This window comes from Xenopus laevis, chromosome 1S (genome assembly GCF_017654675.1).
Source record: "Xenopus laevis strain J_2021 chromosome 1S, Xenopus_laevis_v10.1, whole genome shotgun sequence".
Taxonomy (NCBI): Eukaryota; Metazoa; Chordata; class Amphibia; order Anura; family Pipidae; genus Xenopus; species Xenopus laevis.
Genome location: NC_054372.1, coordinates 157,648,024 through 157,667,195, shown reverse-complemented (window position 1 = coordinate 157,667,195; position 19,172 = coordinate 157,648,024). Strand labels below are relative to the sequence as shown.

The following is a 19,172-nucleotide window of genomic DNA, read 5'->3' as shown; positions in this document are numbered from 1 at the left end:
ACATCCTGTAATAACATTTTCAAGTAACTACCCCTCATTTATACAACCCCATGCAAGCCAGCTCTGTAACCCCCCTCCTCTCAAAACTTTTCTTTATTTAAGTATTGGCATAAAATGTCACTAAACCGTAACATCTCGTTCAATTGAGTTAGAAAACATAGGCCTATCTGTGCTACACAGTCACGTTCTATACAAACTCCCCATTCACACGAGTAGAATCACTAACAGCTCCATTCACTATTCAGGCATACAGCTGCCTCCTGCCCTTATCAAACATGTCCGACTAATGGTTCCCTTGCTGCGGCCTATTGGCTGAAGGCTTCTGAGTGTTCGCGTCAGGTGGGTCACGCGGCGGCACGTGACAGTAGAGTAGGGAGTAGCTGCAGTGACAGTCGAGTCAAGATGGCAGCAGAGAGAGAGCCTCCTCCTCTTGGGGATGGGAGACAGGCTGAGTGTGAGGATCTGGAGGAAGGGGAAGACTTGTTTACCAGTACCGTATCTACACTGGAGGTGAGACTGGGGCAGGCGGGTGCTTGTTTACGGTGTTAGAGTCCCAGTCTGTGAGGCTGAAGGAAAGGCCTGTGCTGGTCGCTTGCGTTTGTCGTGTCATTGGAGTCCTGTAACACAACACTGTGCCCCTTCCTTCTGTCCCCGACATCTCTTGCTAATCTTACACTGCGCCATTGCTGATGTCCTTTAGTCTCTCCCCAAGCTCAGTGCCTCTGAACTTGCCAACAGCTGGAGGACCGACCTCTGCTTGGCCATCGCTCTATAGTCCGGAAACTGCTGCCATGATGTTAGTTCTCAATGTGTCTCACATCCTGTTGTTAGACTACACTTCCCAGCATCCTCTAGCAGCCTGTCTTGGGTTTTAATGCATGAATAGCTACGGGGCCCCAGATGAAAGATCTATCCTGTATGTCAAACAGCATCTTAATCTGTATTTTTTACCCTCTATTTATTAAATGAATTACATGTTATGCAGCAGGGATTATATCCAACCTAAACCACAAACATCAAAAAAAACCACAGCCTGTCTAGAGCTGCAGGGAGTTGTAGTCCAACATTAGTAGCAGGGCCACACGCTGAACACCCTATAAACTTACTGCTTGCTAAGCTGTGTAATGGCCCAATGGAAGTGGAGAGTGTAAGGCCAAAAAGAGTCCGAGCCTCCTAGTAAAGTAGAAATGCAGTTTTTGTGAATGTCTTGCCAGGTAGTAAATGATTTCTGCAGGGTCACTCTCTAACGAACAGTTAGTGCTGCGACAAAAGGCTAAAAGTTGCCGGATAAGTTAGTTATAAAGCTAATGAGGTTTGCTGTATTATAGGCATCTTCCCCCTGAATGTTATGTCTACACAATAGAGTTCTGTATGTGTAAACAAAGAGTTCTGTATTGCACTGTAAAAGCTTTTAGATTTGTACTAGAAAACAATATGTCATTGTGTGTATAAAGTAGCCTAATACAAGGAGGGGCAAAGGCAGTTTTACTTGTTTAAAGGAGACATATAGGATAAATGAAAAAAGCCTAATTTTGTAGGCAGTTATAAGTAATAATGGGGTTGCTTTTACATAGTTAAATTGGGTTGAAAAAAGACAAAGTCCATCAAGTTCAATCCCTCCAAATGAAAACCCAGCATCCATACACACACCCTCCCTACTTTCACACAATTTATATATACCCATATCTATAGTAGTATCACAATAGCCTTTAACAGAATCAGCCATCACAACATCCCCCGGCAGTGCATTCCACAACCTCACTGTCCTGACTGTGAAGAACCCTCTACGTTGCTTCAAATGAAAGTTCTTTTCTTCTAGTCTAAAGGGGTGGCCTCTGGTACGGTGATCCACTTTATGGGTAAAAAGGTCCCCTGCTATTTGTCTATAATGTCCTCTAATGTACTTGTAAAGTGTAATCATGTCCCCTCGCAAGCGCCTTTTTTCCAGAGAAAACAACCCCAACCTTGACAGTCTACCCTCATAATTTAAGTCTTCCATCCCTCTAACCAATTTAGTTGCACGTCTCTGCACTCTCTCCAGCTCATTTATATCCCTCTTAAGGACTGGAGTCCAAAACTGCCCCCATACTCCAGATGAGGCCTTACCAGGGACCTATAAAGAGGCATAATTATGTTTTCATCCCTTGAGTTAATGCCCTTTTTTATGCAAGACAGAACTTTATTTGCTTTAGTAGCCACAGAATGACACTGCCCAGAATTAGACAACTTGTTATCTACAAAAACCCCATGATCCTTCTCATTTAAGGAAACTCCCAACACACTGCTATTTAGTCTATAACTTGCATTTCTATTATTTTTGCCAAAGTGCATAACCTTGCATTTATCAACATTGAACCTCATTTTCCAGTTTTCTGCCCAGTTTTACAACTTACACATGATACTAAAAATTAATAAAAGCCCCTTTATTGCAACTCAATATAGATGTTTCAGATGAGGGGTGGGCGTGTCCTAACGGTCACTGCCAGAAGCACAGTAGGAGGGGAACAGCCAATCACAGCCCTGCAGTCACACAAGCACAGATAGGCTTCAGTTCCCTATCAGGTCCTGCTAGCTGTTTGATTGGTTGCTGTCCTACAGTAAAGTGAGCTGAGAGCCGCCGGCTCCCCTGCACAGCCTGGGAATTCAGGGAGCAGGAAGTGGCAGGGAAGGGAGGGATTATTAGGGGGTTTGCAGAAATATTCAATAAATCAGCCTGAAACACTAATTTTTTTTAAACACAATTCTTCTATATCTAAATGAGTATAATGCATTGGTTCATTCTTGTTTTTTTACACAAAATGTCTCCTATAATCACTTTGGCCACGTATTTTGCAAGTGTAGTCAATGTGTTTCCTGCCACATAGAGCTGATTCTACGCCCTTCCTGGCAATACACAGCAGTGCTCACGTGCTTTACTCTTCTACATAAACAATCCCATTCAGAGCAACGGTCTCTGCAGACTAGCAATACACTTTGTCTTAAAGGTTTCCTTCCACACTCCAAAAACATACAGGCAGATAAAACTGACCATCGTGGGTGTACATGCGAAAGGGACCTTAGATTTTATGCTCTTCTGGGGCAGAGGATAATGTAAATGGTCTCTTCTGAACTCTATAGAATGTGTTAGTGCTGATAATAAATGACAACATTTTATTATTATTATTTTATTATTTATAATAAAATACTTGGTTTCTTTGTAATGCTTACCTAGACAGTCAAGTAATATTTGTTTCTTTTTAACCGAGTGTAACTTTTATATTTTATCCTTAAGAATCTGCCCCTGAGGCAAAGCATTCCCCTTGCCTCATATCCCTAAAAAGAAAAAAAATGAATTTTTGGGTAGAGGCAGAAAGTTAAATGTAAGCTCTTCAACTGTAAATCCCTCTTCCCCCCATAAGATGTGTGGGTGCAGCTGACACCAGCAGCTACACGGGGCAGCCTTGCATTTCTCTCTTAGATGTCTGAATGAATTGGACCAATTAGCAGGATTTCTCATTGGCCTCACACTTCCAAATTAGCACACAGCAAAAGGCATTTACAAAAGGCTAATTATATGATTACATGATTCATTTACTTTACAAGCAAGGATAGGGGTTATTTGCTGCATAAGTGCAGCCCACAAGCAAGGGGTGTTGGAAGTTGTACTTTTGCTTATATAACTAAGCAAAACCTAATCATTTTAGTCTTAGGGGTATTGCTTAGCATTTACAGCCAAGTCCTATAGTTTACATACACCTGTACTAAAGATGTTCAAACTCAATTGTTTACATATTCACTGTAATATTACCATGCCTATGTTAAGTAAAATATAGTAGTTACTTTATTTCTCAATGAGATCACTTAAAGGGATTCTCTCATGATTTTTATGATGTAGTTTTTATTTCTAAAATTACACTGTTTACACTGCAAATAATTCACTCTACAATATAAAATTGAGTTCCTGAACCAGCAAGTGTATTTTTTTAAGTTATAATATTGGTGTGTAGGCAGCCATCTCCGGTCATTTTGCCTGGTCATGTGCTTTCAGAAAGAGCCAGCAACAGCCTGGAACTGCTTTCTGGCAGGCTGTTGTTTCTCATACACAATGTAACTGGATGTTTTGCAGTGGGACCTAGATTTTAATATTGAGTGATGTTCTTCGATCTACCAAGGAGCTGTTATCTTGTGTTAGGGAACTGCTATCTGGTTACCTTCCCATTGTTCTGTTGTTAGGCTGCTGGGGGGGGGAGGTGGTGATATCACTAACTTGCAGTACAGCAGTAAAGAGTGACTGAAGTTTATCAGAGTATAAGTCACATGACTCAGGGCAGCTGGGAAACTGTCTAGCCCCATGTCAGATTTCAAAATTAAATATAATAAAATCTGTTTGCTATTTTGAGAAATGGATTGCAGTGACAGTATCCCTTTAAAATAATCTTTTTTTTATTTACATGTGAGCCACCTTCATTTGTAAAAAGAGTTGGGAAGCAACACAAGCATGAGTCCCTGGGGTTGCCAAATAAAGGATATGATTGGCTATTTGCTAGCCCCTATGTAAACTGGCAGCCTACAGGAGAATCTGTTTGGCAGTACACCTGGTTTTTATGCAACCAATGCCTCTAAGCCAGGAATTCAAAAACAAGCACCTGGTTTGAGGCCATAGGAAGCAACATCCACGGAGTTTCTGGGCAACATGCTGCTAACAAGCCACTGGTTGGAATATTATTTATTTCCACTTATATTTACCATGCCTGATTTCCTGTGGGTCAAAGGTATACATACATCAAGTTTACTGTCTTTTTAAGCAGTCTACAAAACAAATAATAACACATACTGGAGGTAAAGAGGACCATAGCAAATTACAATATAAAAGATTAAATGGGAGTGCACTTGTTGCTGGATGTACCTTATGTGCCTTAAAGACACTTCATGTTTGTCTTCCATAGCATGGATAATCTAAGTTATTCATCCAAGACCTAAAATATTTGACCTCCACAAGTCTAGGTTCTCCTTAGGAACAATTTAAAAAATAAAAGCTGGAAATATATTTCTTTCAAATGTAACCGTTTGCTGTGCGATACAGCTCATTTGCAGTACATTTTTACCATAGTTCTTTGTTCTCTTACAGTTGACTGTAACCTACACCTTCAGTCTAAGGTTACCATACATTTCTTGTGTTGTGTTTTATTTCCGGTAACTGTATACTCTACAGTTGTGCATCCATGTTATAGGTATATTCTGTAATTATTATTTTTTGCAAATTGCTTGAGATATGTTTGCGTGGATAACACCCCCCCCCAATCTACTAATATCATTAAAAAAGAAACATCACCAGCCTCTTATGACCTTGCTTGCTCTAGTATTATTAGCTGTTTCTTTGTTTTTAGTTAATACCATGCCTTGTGTCATTGGTAAACACTGAGAAAAGAGTTTACTTCATTTTCAGGCACAGAGCCGCCAGCTGTGATAGATCTGCAAGACAACCTACTGGTTATTGTATTTCATACGGTGTTATTTGTTATTGTACTGATTACAGCTAAACCTCTTGTTTTTATCGTTAGTCTTTCCAAGTTCTTTTAATGTTAGATGCAAGCTCATACTATAGGATGCAACTCTAGCGGACCAAAGTTTGGCATGCTGCAACTTTGGTGTGTTGGACTTGATACCATTTGATATAATTTGATACGATTTCATGCGATTGCATTTATCTTTGGTAGAAGTCAATAGCTGTAAGTTGTAATGTCCTAAACTGTGCAGCTAGATTGATTATAACGTCTGATTTGTATTCTTTGGCTGGATGAATGGATTAGTACAGTTGGCCCTTTCTCATTTGTAGCCTTAGGGTAGGGGCACACTGGGAGATTAGTCGCATGCGATTTTTAAAAAGGAAGTCGCCGCGACAAGGCGATCATCTTTGTGCAGGAAAGATTTTGCACAACTTTTGAATCCAAGCTATTTATACCCCATAGTACTTCACGCTACGTTCTCCTCCCACGAAAGAGCCGGAAGTCGTCTCGGCTTTCATTCCTTCTGTGTATTGTGTCCACGTCATTACGCCAGTGCAAGAATTCACATACTATTGCGGCTACTAATCTCTTTGTGTGTAAGGGTCTCTGTGTGTTTTGGAGCTACAGGTGATCTCAAATTGCGCTGTGTGCATAATAGCTGGTGATTTGCATGTAGCTACGTGCAAAGACAAAATGAACAACTTGTCGCCAGAACTCGCTTTTAAAGATCGCTGGCGACTAACCTCCCCGTGTGCCCCTACCCTTATCGCTACATGTCTGAATGGCAGATGTGGCCAATTGCACCGCACTAACATTGGTCTGTGCAGGGTGAATGTAACACTAAACAGACAGGATAATATTTCCTCTGTTGGTATTATGTTTCAAGGTTTTTTTTTTTTTACATTTCCTTCAACTTGAAAAAAGGCCATGCAGGCCTGAAATATTGTTTGTTCGAGATCTGAGCCAGGATTCCAATAAAGGCTTTTTATAATTACAAAGATTTGGATGGTGCTTTGACTTTACTACATTACATTTCCTTCATCAGGGATTTTTATAAATAATATTTGCAGTTGTGGAGCTTTGAATATAGGACGAATACAGTATGTCTGGCACTGTGTAATTTGTAAAGCCTCCACTGTATCTTTTTCAACATTGGGTCAATGCATGGGCTTTTGATAAATGTACTTTCTTAAGCTGGCCATAGACGGCAAAGATACAATTTTCGTACGATTTTCGGACCGTGTGTGGAGAGTCCCGACATTTTTTGTCCCACTGAGATTGGTTGTTTGGTCGATTGGACAGGTTAAAGGATTTCTGTCGGATTTCTCTGCATGTATTGCCGATCATACGATTTTCAGTGGGAGACTGTCACCAGCTTTGTCGGACATAACTTTTGTAAGATTGCTGTCAGGGGCAGAACATCGGCTGATCTGTTCTTTTACTATTTTATGTGATCGGAATGGTTAGTGGCAGGTCGGGAGATGGGGAAGTCCGATCGGATCTTTGCATCCATGGCCAGCTTTAGTTGACTGCTGGGTGTGTGCTTGACTGTAATCTTTAGGACCAGGAAGGAGAATGTGGCTTTAATTTCATTTTCATATTCTGCCTTGTTTAAAACAAGAAGCAAACATTTTGGATGTCTTGTAGTTAAAAGAATAGGACAAATGTATGCTCAGTACTAGCCCTATTCATTGAACCAGTTTTGGAAAAGTGGGGTATACTGTTCCTAATAGAATCAGATGAAATAGGTGATGTACATACAGTCAGGATATGGGTACTAGTTTTAGTTAATTAGAATAAACAGAAGCATGCAAGTAATGCACAGTGTGTCATCAACATCAAGAGCAACAAATATAAAGATATATTTTAATGGTTATTTATATTATATTGTGTGTAGGTATGTATTACAAACCTATATGCACGTTTTATTAAAACTCTGCAATTTTTCCTACAATTATTGTTGAGTGACTTTTTTTATCTGCAAAACATGTGTATTAGTAGATAGCCAACACACCCATTTCTACGTTATACTGGGAAGCTGAGCATGCATGATACCAGTTAGCTGACAGTTTGTAAGTTCAAACTAATTAATTAGCATGCATTTCTCTTCAAAAGCTTTCCTCTTGTAATTCCTTTCAGCCTTTGTGTTTAAAGTTTAAAAAAGATTGTTTTATAGCCACCTATTTATGTGTCATGCCCTTTTTCCTGTGTTTTACTTCCTATTTCTTTAGTAATTGTATGTTACCTGTAGCTTCAATGTGTGCACACTTTATAAATATTGAAATATTTGTTACATATAATCCATACAAAAAACTAGGATGCTGGAGAACCTGCAACCCACACACACCAAAGGGGAAACAGGGTGCCTAGTAAGAGAGGCTTGGCAGGGGGAGAGGTTAATTGCAAGCCACACAATATATATTTTAATAGAGATTTTAAAGTAGACTTTATTGTCTTATTTGGAAAGGAAAATTAATTTTTCCGAATGTTAGAGAATCTGCCCATAAATGACATGTCCATGTCAGAAGAAGCTGACATTGAGATACTAATATTTAGGGGGTTATTATTTATTAAAATCCGAATGAAAAAAAAAACTTGAAAAATTCTAATTTTTTTTAACTATAAAATCTGAATTTAGTGGGGTTAAAAAAAAAAAAGCAAATGTTTTGAGTTTTATTATACCCTGAGGATGGAAAAGGTCAGGATCTGAAAATCCTCCATCTCAGCCGAGGTTGGATTTTCGGGCTAATTGTAGCACAGACCACAGAAACTTCCAAATAGGATAGGGACCTCACCCATTGACTTATATACAACCTCGACAGGTCTGAGGTGGTGGATTTTCTGATTCAGATTTTTTGCAGCATTGGGCTCTAATAAATCTTGAAAAATTTGAGTTTAAAACAAAAACAAAACGCCCGACCCGAGTTTAGTAAATAACCCCTTTATTGTGTTATAGCATGGCTAATTCTAAGCAACTTTTCAAATGACCTTTCGTTTTTATTTAATTTGTTTTTTTTTATAGTTTCTGAATTATTTGCCTTCTTCTTCTGACTCTTCCAGCTTTTGAATGTAGGTCTCTGACCCCATCTAATAAATAAATGCTCTATAATGCTACAAATGTATTGTTATTACTCCTCTTTCCATTCAGACCCTCTCCTATTCATATTCCAGTCTCTTATTCAAATCAGTGAATGGTAGGCTAATTTGGGCCCTAGCTACCAGATTACTTAAAATTCAAATTGAAGAGCCACTATATAAAAAATCATAAACCTCAAATAATAAAAAAAATGAAAAGTCTCCAAATATCACAGTCTACATCATACTAAATTATCTCAAAGGTGAACAACAAAGTGCTCCTGTTAGCAGAAAACTGCACCAGCCCCTGCTTCTTTTACTCTGATGAACCTAATTGCAATATTCTTTGCTCCTCTTTGGGTTTGCATGCACAGTAGCATGAAAAAAGATGAAAAATATAACTTTTATCATTTACTCTTTTACTGCCCGTGCTCTGGCCTGGGGCAACAGAAGAAACAAGAAGTGTAAGAATAAGAAGAATAAGATCACTACTAAGGATTTTAACCATAAATATCAGTACAATTCTTTTGCTGTCATTACAAAGTTCTGCTAGGTTAGGTAGTAAAAGGAGTTGGAAAAAAAAAGTCACAAAATGATAATAAATACATGTATAAACAGGCAATAAAAAATAGGAAGGCCCGTACAGTTAGGCTTGTGTTTTAAGCAGTATGGTGTACAAGAAGTGTTTTCAATTTCTTCCTTTTATTCTAATTGAGGTTTCTCCTAAGTGAAAGTATGTTACCTTATCATTTACTTGTTTTAAAAAATAAAACGTTTTAGTGGTAGAAGTAAATGTAATATATAAATGTGACCTTTTTGTTCCCCTAAAATGTGTTGTGATAAATGTTTCATTGTTTATTGTTATCTTGTCATGATTAGGAAATGGAAAGTGCTGACATTTTCTGCTGTATCCGTTTTGTTTTCAAGCGAACATTCTGCTTCCTTTTGTAAGAGCCAGTAGGGCTTCGCTGTACTGAAAACATTCTGAATTGTGTGTGCTTGTTTTCTAGTCAAGCCCATCATCCCCAGAACCAGCCAGTCTTCCTGCTGAAGACATCAGTACAAATTCTAATGGCCCCAAGACTACAGAAGTTCTACTTTGTGATGACCGAGAAGATCTTTTTGCTGGTAATGTTTGGTTTTTTTCATAGATATAATGATGCAGTAGTATGTTGTTTGGTCTGCCACATATGGCCACACTGTCACTGTGCAATAAAATCATATAATATACTGTTACCCAACATTGGTAAAATCAGTATATGTCTATTAGATATATTCAAAGTAAATGTAATATATAAATGCTTAGTTAGTAGCCCCCTAATGGCCCATGCTGTTTACAAACTGCCCACCCTGGCATGCAGCGGAATGCCCTGCAAGCTAAATGGAATGGGGTCCTGTTTCTTAAAGGAATAATGTCATGGGAAAACATGTTTTTTTTCAAAATGCATCAGTTAATAGTGCTGCTCCAGCATACTTTTGCACTGAAATCCATTTCTCAAAAGAGCAAATAGATTTTTCTATATTCAATTTTGAAATCTGTCATGGGGCTAGACATATTGTCAGTTTCCCAGCTGCCCCCAGTCATTTGCTTTGATAAACTTCAGTCACTCTTTACTGTGCTACTGAAAGTTGGAGTGATATCACCCCCTCCCTTTCCCACCGAGCAGCCTAACAACAGAACAATGGGAAGGTAATCAGATAGCAGCTCCCTAACACAAGATAACAGCTCCCTGGTAGATCGAAGAACAGCACTCAATAGTAAAATCTAGGACCCACTGTGACACATTCAGTTACATTGAGTAGGAGAAACAACAGCCTGCCAGAAAGCAGTTCCATGTTAAAGTGCTGGCTCATTCTGAAAGCACATGACCATGCAAAATGACCCGAGATAGCTGGCTATACACCAATATTACAACAACAACAACAAAAAAAACACTCGCTGGTTTAGGAATTAAATTTTATATTGTAGAGTGAATTATATGCAGTGGAAAAATTCATAAAAATCCTGACAGAATTCCTTTTAACAAAAACATGCTTGACCATGAATTAGACCATCTTGTCTGTCCAGGCTCCATAGTGCTATGGGGCTCCTGACAGGACTCCAATCTGTCCCTCCTCATAGGCCACAATCAACAAAATACAAAGTAGTTCCACTGTACATGTTAAAAAGATTTAGCCCATATTAAAAATCTCTGCTATTAACAAATATGACTTGCTCTTTGTTTGGTGTGTTCCTTGCACCAACCTCTCTTATTTTTAGAAGCTACTGATGAAGTTTCCTTGGATAGCCCTGAAAGAGATCTCATCCTTTCATCAGAACCTAGTCCAGCCATAACACCTGTGACACCAACATCACTTATAACGCCGCGAATGGAAACTATTAGTATATCTGCACCTGTGATTTATGACCGATCAACAGATGAGGTATTAAGATATGTTATAATGGCAAATGTTAGTGTTTTGCAGCTAAAAGTTTTATTTACTTGTGGTGCTAATATTTACAGACAAATTATTGCCAGTCAAGCTGGTCGTACACACACATTGCTTTGTGTGATTTTTTTTTTTTTTTGGTACATGTATAACAATTGGTTTGTCAATTTTGAAAAAGAGCATGACGATAGAAAGGTAGCTATATCATGTATGTTCACTTGTATCAGGTCAGTCTATAAGTCTTGTGGGCCTGGATACTGTCATGTTTCAACCGGTGTATGGTCCCAATTACTTTTGTTAACTGCCTATTCTTGAAGCTTATGCACCTCTTTCTTTCTTGTTGAGCACTTCACAAGAACTCCAAAAAAAAAAAAAATATCCGTTCTCGGCTCACCATTCAACTTGAGGGGCTGCAAAGTCCCCGGCATTCCCAAAGCGGATAGCAGCACATACTCAAATTAAAGTAAATTTGCAGTCTTTTTTGGCTCCACATTTGAAGGAAAACTATACCCCCAAAATGAATAATTAAGCAACAGATAGTTTATATTAAATTAATCTTGGCATCTTAAAGAAGCTTATAAAACTGGATTTTTTGTTTAAGTAAATATTGCTCTTTTACATCTCTTGCCTTGAGCCACCATTTCATGATGGTCTGTGTGCTGCTTTAGAGATCACCTGACCAGAAATACTACAACTCTAACTGTAACAGGAAGAAGTGTGGAAGCAAAAGACAGAACTCAGTCTATTAATTGGCTCATGTGACCTAACATGTATGGTTTGTTTGGCATGTTTGTGTGCACCGTGAATTATACGATCCCAGGGGGCGACTATTGTTTTTTAAAATGGCAATTTTCTATTTATGATTACCCAATGGCACATACTACTAAAAAAGTATATTCTTATGAAAATGGTTTATTTACATGAAGCTGTTTTATGCACTATATATTTATAGAGACCTACATTGACCAAAGTACTGTTTTTGGAGTATGTGCTGCTATGCGCTTTAGGAACGCCGGGGACTTTGCAGCCCCTCAAGTTTGAATGGTGAACTGGGAGCAGACATTATTTTTATAGTCTTATCTAGTTTAGCCCTTATCCATCTGTGTGACAAATATAGATCTGTTCACTTGCAATTGGAACAAATCTTTAATGGTGACATATTTAGTATTGGGGGCTGCATGCCGCTCCGGCCAGTTTCTCGGGAGCACTGGGGACGAGCAGGATGGGCACTAGGACAACGTGGCCAGGGGAACCGGCCCATCAAATTTGGCCCTGGAAACAACAGCCTTCCAGAAAGCAGTTCCATCCTACAGTGCTGGCTCTTTCTGAAAGCACATTACCAGGCAAAATGACCTGAGATGGCGCCTACTCACCAATAATATAACTAAAAAAAATACACTTGGTTCAGGAATTAAATTGTATATGGTAGAGTGAATTATTTGCAGTGTAAACAGTGTAATTTAGAAATAAAAATTATGACAGAGTCCTTTTAAGGAGATGTGATAAATTCTTGCTAAAGTAGCAGCAGAATTGCACATTGCAGCATTATAATTTTTGTCCTCTAAGAAGCGCTACATAAGCTACATAATATATTTTTAATTGCATTCAATTTGAACCCGTTTTCATATAATTATGTTTACACAGATTGAAGAGGAAGCAAATGGGGATGCCTTTGATTTGGAAATTGGTGTCTCAGACCCAGAAAAAGTTGGTAAGCTGTAATTTACTCCTTTTCTCTACATTCAGTAAAAATAAGTCAATTTGTCGAGATTCTTACTTAGGTCATTGGTTACCAAACTCTGGAGCTTGCCCCCTCCTCTTGGGGGACATAGAGAAGTGGCATGAGGGGCATGCCTTTAGGCCACTTTATGTAAGATTTGGGACTTAAAGGCAATTTTGGGTGACATCTGAAGTGAATGCTTATTTATTATAATAAATATTCTTGGAACTATTGCTGATTCAACAATTAATTTATATTTCAACTATGTCTGTGAATCCAGTGGTTCACAAAAACAATGGTTTCTAGATCACCTAACAGTATCAGAAATATGAATAAGCAGTTTAGGGATACCCATTGTGAAAAGCTAAAGGCATGAGGAGAATTCACTACCCATTGTGGTCCAATTTGAATTTCACGTGATTTTCTCAGGTGAGGTGCTATGTACTGTATCTGGAAATTTTGTCAGTACGTATTTCTGTGGCACATACTAGACCACAGACACTTGACTGGCTTCTCAACTAAGCTAATTTTGATTACAGTCACTCAGATAATCACAGTGCCAACTGCTAGGCCCAGCAAACATTTCATGGTCCATATGCCATAGGGTTCTGCACCAAGCATTTAGGAGACTTTGCTTCAGTGGACATGCAAATATTCTGTTTTTACATTTTTTTGTTCTGCAGCTCTCAAGTGTAGAATTTAAACCGTTATCTGGTGGGTAGGTGTTAATTAGAAAACCTGAAAGGGAATAATGCAATAAGAATTGCAATGAAATTGAAGTCTTGTAATCCGTCTGTTTTTGGTTGCAGGGGCCCGTGACCCCTGGTAATCAGACAGCATTTTCAGGGCTCTATTTTTGTTCTGCTTCTAAAAATATGTGGTATATTTATCAAAGAGTGGAGTCTGAGATCACCACAGTCCACTAGAGTGAAATACTGGCACTCTATTCATTTCTGTCGGATTTTTAAAAGAGTATTTATCAATGGGTGAAAGTGAAGGTTCACCCTTTGATAAATACAGTTTTAAAAATGCCATAGAAATGAATGGAGAGAGCTGGTATTTCGCTCTAGCAGATTGTGGTGATCTCTAATTTCACTCTTTGATAAATATACCCCAAAGAGTTTGCTAAAAGTGCCACAGGACACACATTCCAAAAAGTGGCACAATCTGCCTTTGTTAAAAATGTAATATGCAGTGTCAATATTGCTTTAAATGGAACTATAAAAAGGTGGTCACAATTTCATGACTGTCCCTTTGAGAGTTAATGACAAAAGATTTTTTTTTTCTTCACATTTTGCTTTTTTTTTTTTTTTAGGGGATGGAATGAATGCTTACATGGCATACAGAGTTACTACCAAGGTCAGATACAATTGATGCTTTAAAATAGCTCTCATGCATTTTTTATTGGTTAGTTGAAGTCCTTTGTTTCTGTTTACAGACTTCTTTGTCAATGTTCAACAAGAACGAGTTCTTTGTCCGTAGAAGATTCAGTGATTTTCTTGGGCTGCATAGTAAACTAGCAACAAAATATATGCATATTGGGTATATTGTGCCACCAGCTCCTGAGAAAAGTATAGTAGGTAAGTTCTAATGTGTAAAGTCTAACTGTACTGCATATGTATGGAACTGCATATATGCACAGAGTGAATTTTCTTCATATGCAGTAAACTACATACGTATATTGTACTGTGACTGTGAGAAATTTACATCAGTAGGGAGAGTATTTAACATTGGAGACAAAAATCACCAGTAATATTGCCCATAGTAATCAATCTTTGTTTAACTGGTAAGTGAAAATTCAAATCTAACAGCTGATTGGTTGCTCTGGGCAGATGTATAGTAATAGTATAATGGGGTATAAATACTAGGGATGCACCGAATCCACTATTTTGGATTCGGCCAAACCCCTGAATCCTTCACAAAGGATTCGGGCGAATACCGAACAAAATCCTAATTTGCATATGCAAATTAGGGTGTGAAGGGGGAAACCATTTTTTACTTTGTTTTGTGCCAAAAAGTCATGCGATTTTGGTTGCATATGCAAATTATGTTTCGGTTCGGCCAAATCCTGCTGAAAAAGGCTGAATCCCGAACCAAATCCTGGATTCGGTGCATCCCTAATAAATACAAAACCAAATGGTAAAAGATGAAAACTAGGAGTTAGTGAGTATGTGAGCATAGAATGCAGGCAGCTCGATGGGTGGTCAAGTCTTACTATTCAGACAATTGGGAGATTTTGTGCAAGTCTCAGCACAACTAAGGTATAGCGATCAACCATTAAAAATGGTCGGGCTCATTTATAAACACTGGGTAAATCTGCACATGTGCAGTAACCCATAGCAACAAATCAGTAACTAGATTTCCTCACCCAGATGCAGTAAAACAATGACATTTTCAGTTAGTTGTCATGGGTTACTACCCAGGGACACATTTTCCAGTGTTTATAAATGAGCTCTGGTATGTGTTGTTGTGATATGAAGTGATTGTTCTAATCCATTTCTAAATAATAATAATAATTATCCAGATTGGATGTGACTCCTAGTGCAGGCCATTGAGTTTTAGCCACAATTTTTCTTCTAAATGAATAATTGGGACACGTTAAATTATAATCATTTATGCTAGTAAGTTTTTGGCATTAAAATAAAAAAAACTCTCTTGTTTAGCTAGAAATATAATGTAAAAATAAATGAGCCAATAAAGCAGTCTTCCCTTTTTCTTTTAAGGTTTCATCCCAATTTGGCAGTTCATGGCTGAAGTGTGGACCTTCTGAGCTGCTCCTTGCCAGTACATGAGCATTGGCTCATGTTTAATTGAAAAATGAAATTGGGTAAATGGATAGGTTGGGCAAAATATTTTTCTAATTTAATATAGTTAGCCAAAAATGTAATCTATCAAGGATTAAGTGACCAGATGTCTAACATAATAGCAAGAACTATGCAGCTCTCTAACCTGACCGGTAACAGGTAAGAGAGAAAGTTGGGTTCTGGTTATTATGTTAGACGTCCAGTCACTCCAGACTTTATACATTACATTTCTGGCTAACTAACTGTATTGAAAACGTTTATTTTGTACAGCCTATCTATTTACCCAGTTTCATTTTTACACTGAACAGTTCTTTTAATAAGATGGTTACATGTTTTGTTTTTGTGATCTGTTAAGAGAATGGACGTGTTGTAGCCATTTTCAAGTAAAGACTAGTTTGAGAGCATTTTTACTTGATTATCTGATTGGTCTTGGAACAGGCCTTTCCCATGATCCAAAATACAAAGGTATTTTCAGGCATTTTGGCATCTGTGCAGATCACTTCTTTGTTTGATAACTGCCCATGTGCCATTTTCCTTATTTTTAATGTATATATTTTAAGGCATGACGAAAGTAAAGGTGGGAAAAGAGGATTCGTCATCAAACGAGTTTGTTGAGAAGAGAAGGGCTGCTCTGGAAAGGTAATTTTCTTTTAACTACTGTTTTAAGATTGCAGTTCGCTATCTTCAATTGTTTTCTTAGTTTAAGAAAACAAGGGAGCATAAAATACTGTAGCTTACTAAGGGTCAGGGCACACAGGCAGATTCAGGGAGATTCGTCACTTGGCGACAAATCTCCTCTTCTTCGAGGCGACTAATCTCCCCAAACTTCCTTCCCGCTGGCTAAAATGTGAATCTCTGGCGGGATGGCACTCTGGAGCGATTCGTTTTCCAAAGTCACCTGAAGTTTCCTTGTGAGGAAAGCCCCTGAAGATGCCCCGGGTGACTAATCTCCCCAATTCTGCCTATGTGCCCTGACCCTAAATGTACAAGATACATTAACTGGGCATCACTCTCGACTACACAGATATTTCCAGTCCAATGTGCTGATGCTCAGTGGGAAACAATAGGAGTGTCTGCTCACATATACTACAATGTAAAGTGTGCTGCTCTCTGTCTCCGGCACTTTTTGGAATAATGTACTATGTGGGGAGGAAGCAGGGAGGGGGGACTATCTAGACTAGTGGATGGGGTTTTTGTTATGGGGGAGGGTTATCGGCTAAATGTAGCAAATTATACCCGTTCCAAATCTGCACCTGGATCACTGAGCTGCCAGACAGAAACACCAGAGAAAGGAACATTAGACTTTCAACTTCAAATTTGGAAAAACCGTTGAAAAGAAATCATAGAAAGCAATTATTATTTCTTGTGAACAGTCTGAAAACAATTTTTATTTCTTGTGAACAGTCGGAAAACAACTCAACTGAAAAAAGTGTTTGGAAGGTGAACTTCCCCTTTAGTTAGTGCTTTGAATCTTACAGAAACCCAGTGATTTCCAAAGAACAAAGCAGGGTTTTGCATGATTTTACATTTTCAAACAAATGTTAGGTTCTAAAATATCATTACCTACGCTGAATTCTACACAGTGTAACTTGGCATTGTAAATTGGAGTTCAAAGCTGTATTTTACACTTCTGTATTAGTATGACTGTTGTGTTAAGGGTTGCAGCAGAATTATAAAATTAAAGGGAGTGTAGAAAGCGGGTGGGGTGTTCAGGGGGAATTATTTAGAAGTTCATAAGCTTCCCGGAAGAGGTAAGGTTCATGGAAAATGTAAAATTCCACTTTGGCAGTGTTAAAAAATCTGTAAGCAACAATTCTTCACTTTCAGGTGTGTTCAGAGTGTGTAAAGAAATATCGCATCTTTTATATTTTCAAGATAAAAATTGTATACATATTTCGCTCAGAGGATCTAAGCTTTAAATAATATATGTTAAGAAAACTTGGCTTGGTTGTAGAAACTGAAGATAAATGATTGTTTTCCCCAGTTTTAGACCTATGCATGTGTGATATCAGAAATCTTTTTGATGAATGTGATAGTTTTCTTATTTGTGTTTCTACATTATATTGGGGTGCACTGTCTTTAGTACGTTTGCATTAGTACCACCATTGCTGCTCCCACTCACTCAAATAAAAAACTAATATACATAAACAACCTCTAGCAGAAAATATAATTCATATGGTATGGCAGCAGTCTGTAATAATTTCTAAGACAAAACATCAGTCAATATAATTTTTTGTTATATTTTACTCAAAATATTCTTTTGAAGTGAATGTTTATTTTTTTTTTAAACCCCTAGATATCTACAGCGCACAGTCAAACACCCTACTCTACTGCAGGATCCAGATTTGAGGCAATTCCTAGAAAGTTCTGAGGTGTGTGTTTTCCCTTTTGTTTTTCTCAGCTGGTTTTAGTTAACTATTTTCATTTATCTGTTGTAATAATAATAATAATAATAAAACAGTACCTTGTACTTGATGGCAAGCTGCAAGAATCCATATTGGTGGTAAGGCTATCCTATTGCATTTTTTTTAATGTTTTTTAGTATATTGAATCCCAGGTCTCAAGCATTCTACCTCATCTATGCATGTCTGTCTATTTTAAATGTTGTAATGTTTTCTTTTATTACTATATATGTAAACTCTCTCACAAATATTTCTGACTTCTGCACAGTTTGTATATTTATGCCAGTTTATATACAAATGTGATTATGCCACATAATGAAAAAGAGCAAAATCTTTCTTTTATTAGATGTAGAATGGCAAAGTAATCGAGTACAAACCATCTTGGGTTTTTCTGTTTTTGTTTCATTAAGCTCGGGGGCCTATTTCCATTGACCTTTGCTAAACAGCAAATCTATTCATTTAAACTGAAAGCTGTCTATCAAAGTCAAATATACATTCATTTATTTTTTGTTGTATTGAAAGCAGTAAGGTGGGAAAATTGTGTTTACTTTATTTTGAAACGTAGAAGGGTGTAGAAAACATTGCATTCTTTCTGTTCATACTCTAGTGCCCTGTTAGGACTCCAGCTTTTTAACCTGTTTGTTTGCCCTTATTTGTCATTCAATTGTAGCTGCCCAGAGCAGTTAGCACCCAGGCTTTGAGCGGAGCAGGATTATTGAGAATGGTGAACAAAGCTGCAGATGCTGTCAACAAAATGACAATCAAGATGAATGAATCGGATGCTGTAAGACCTGTTTTTTTTTTAATTGTATAATGATGGACTAATGAGGCGAAACAATTGAATTTTAAGCTTCTACGGGCAGAAAGTAAGACCATTTATGTGTTGACTCAATTCTCTTAAGCCTTGTTGACCAAGATAAGCTTGTCAACTACTAGTAAATCGAATATAAAAGTTTTTGTTCCGTGATAAATGAGCCTTTTGATTTTTTATTCTTTACCAGTGGTTTGAAGAAAAACAGCAGCAGTTTGAAAATCTAGATCAGCAACTCAGGAAGCTACATGGCAATGTTGAATCCTTGGTTTGTCATCGCAAAGGTTTGTCTCTAATTACCAGAACTTTGGTTTGGCTTTCCATCTGTAACTAGCATTACTAAGATAGTGAACTCCAGGGGCGTAACTACAGAGGAAGCAGACCCTGCGGCTGCAGGGGGGCCCAAGAGGCATAGGGGTCCCCATAATGCTATAATTAATTAGG

The 19,172-nt window shown here is 38.0% G+C and overlaps 1 protein-coding gene across 2 annotated transcripts in view; it reads left to right on the top strand.

The window, feature by feature from the left end:
* The first annotated feature begins 344 nt into the window (after positions 1 to 344).
* The window catches only part of snx2.S (sorting nexin 2 S homeolog), a 31,210-nt gene continuing 12,382 nt past the window's right edge, over positions 345 to 19,172 (top strand). Inside the window, exons 1-10 of one of the 2 annotated variants that reach the window (XM_041573242.1) lie at positions 345 to 510; positions 9,572 to 9,689; positions 10,822 to 10,985; positions 12,636 to 12,702; positions 14,027 to 14,070; positions 14,150 to 14,291; positions 16,076 to 16,154; positions 17,812 to 17,887; positions 18,588 to 18,701; positions 18,919 to 19,012. In XM_041573242.1, the coding sequence (XP_041429176.1) occupies positions 403 to 510; positions 9,572 to 9,689; positions 10,822 to 10,985; positions 12,636 to 12,702; positions 14,027 to 14,070; positions 14,150 to 14,291; positions 16,076 to 16,154; positions 17,812 to 17,887; positions 18,588 to 18,701; positions 18,919 to 19,012 (1,006 nt within the window). In that variant the 5' untranslated portion in view covers positions 345 to 402. 2 annotated transcript variants of the gene reach the window in all.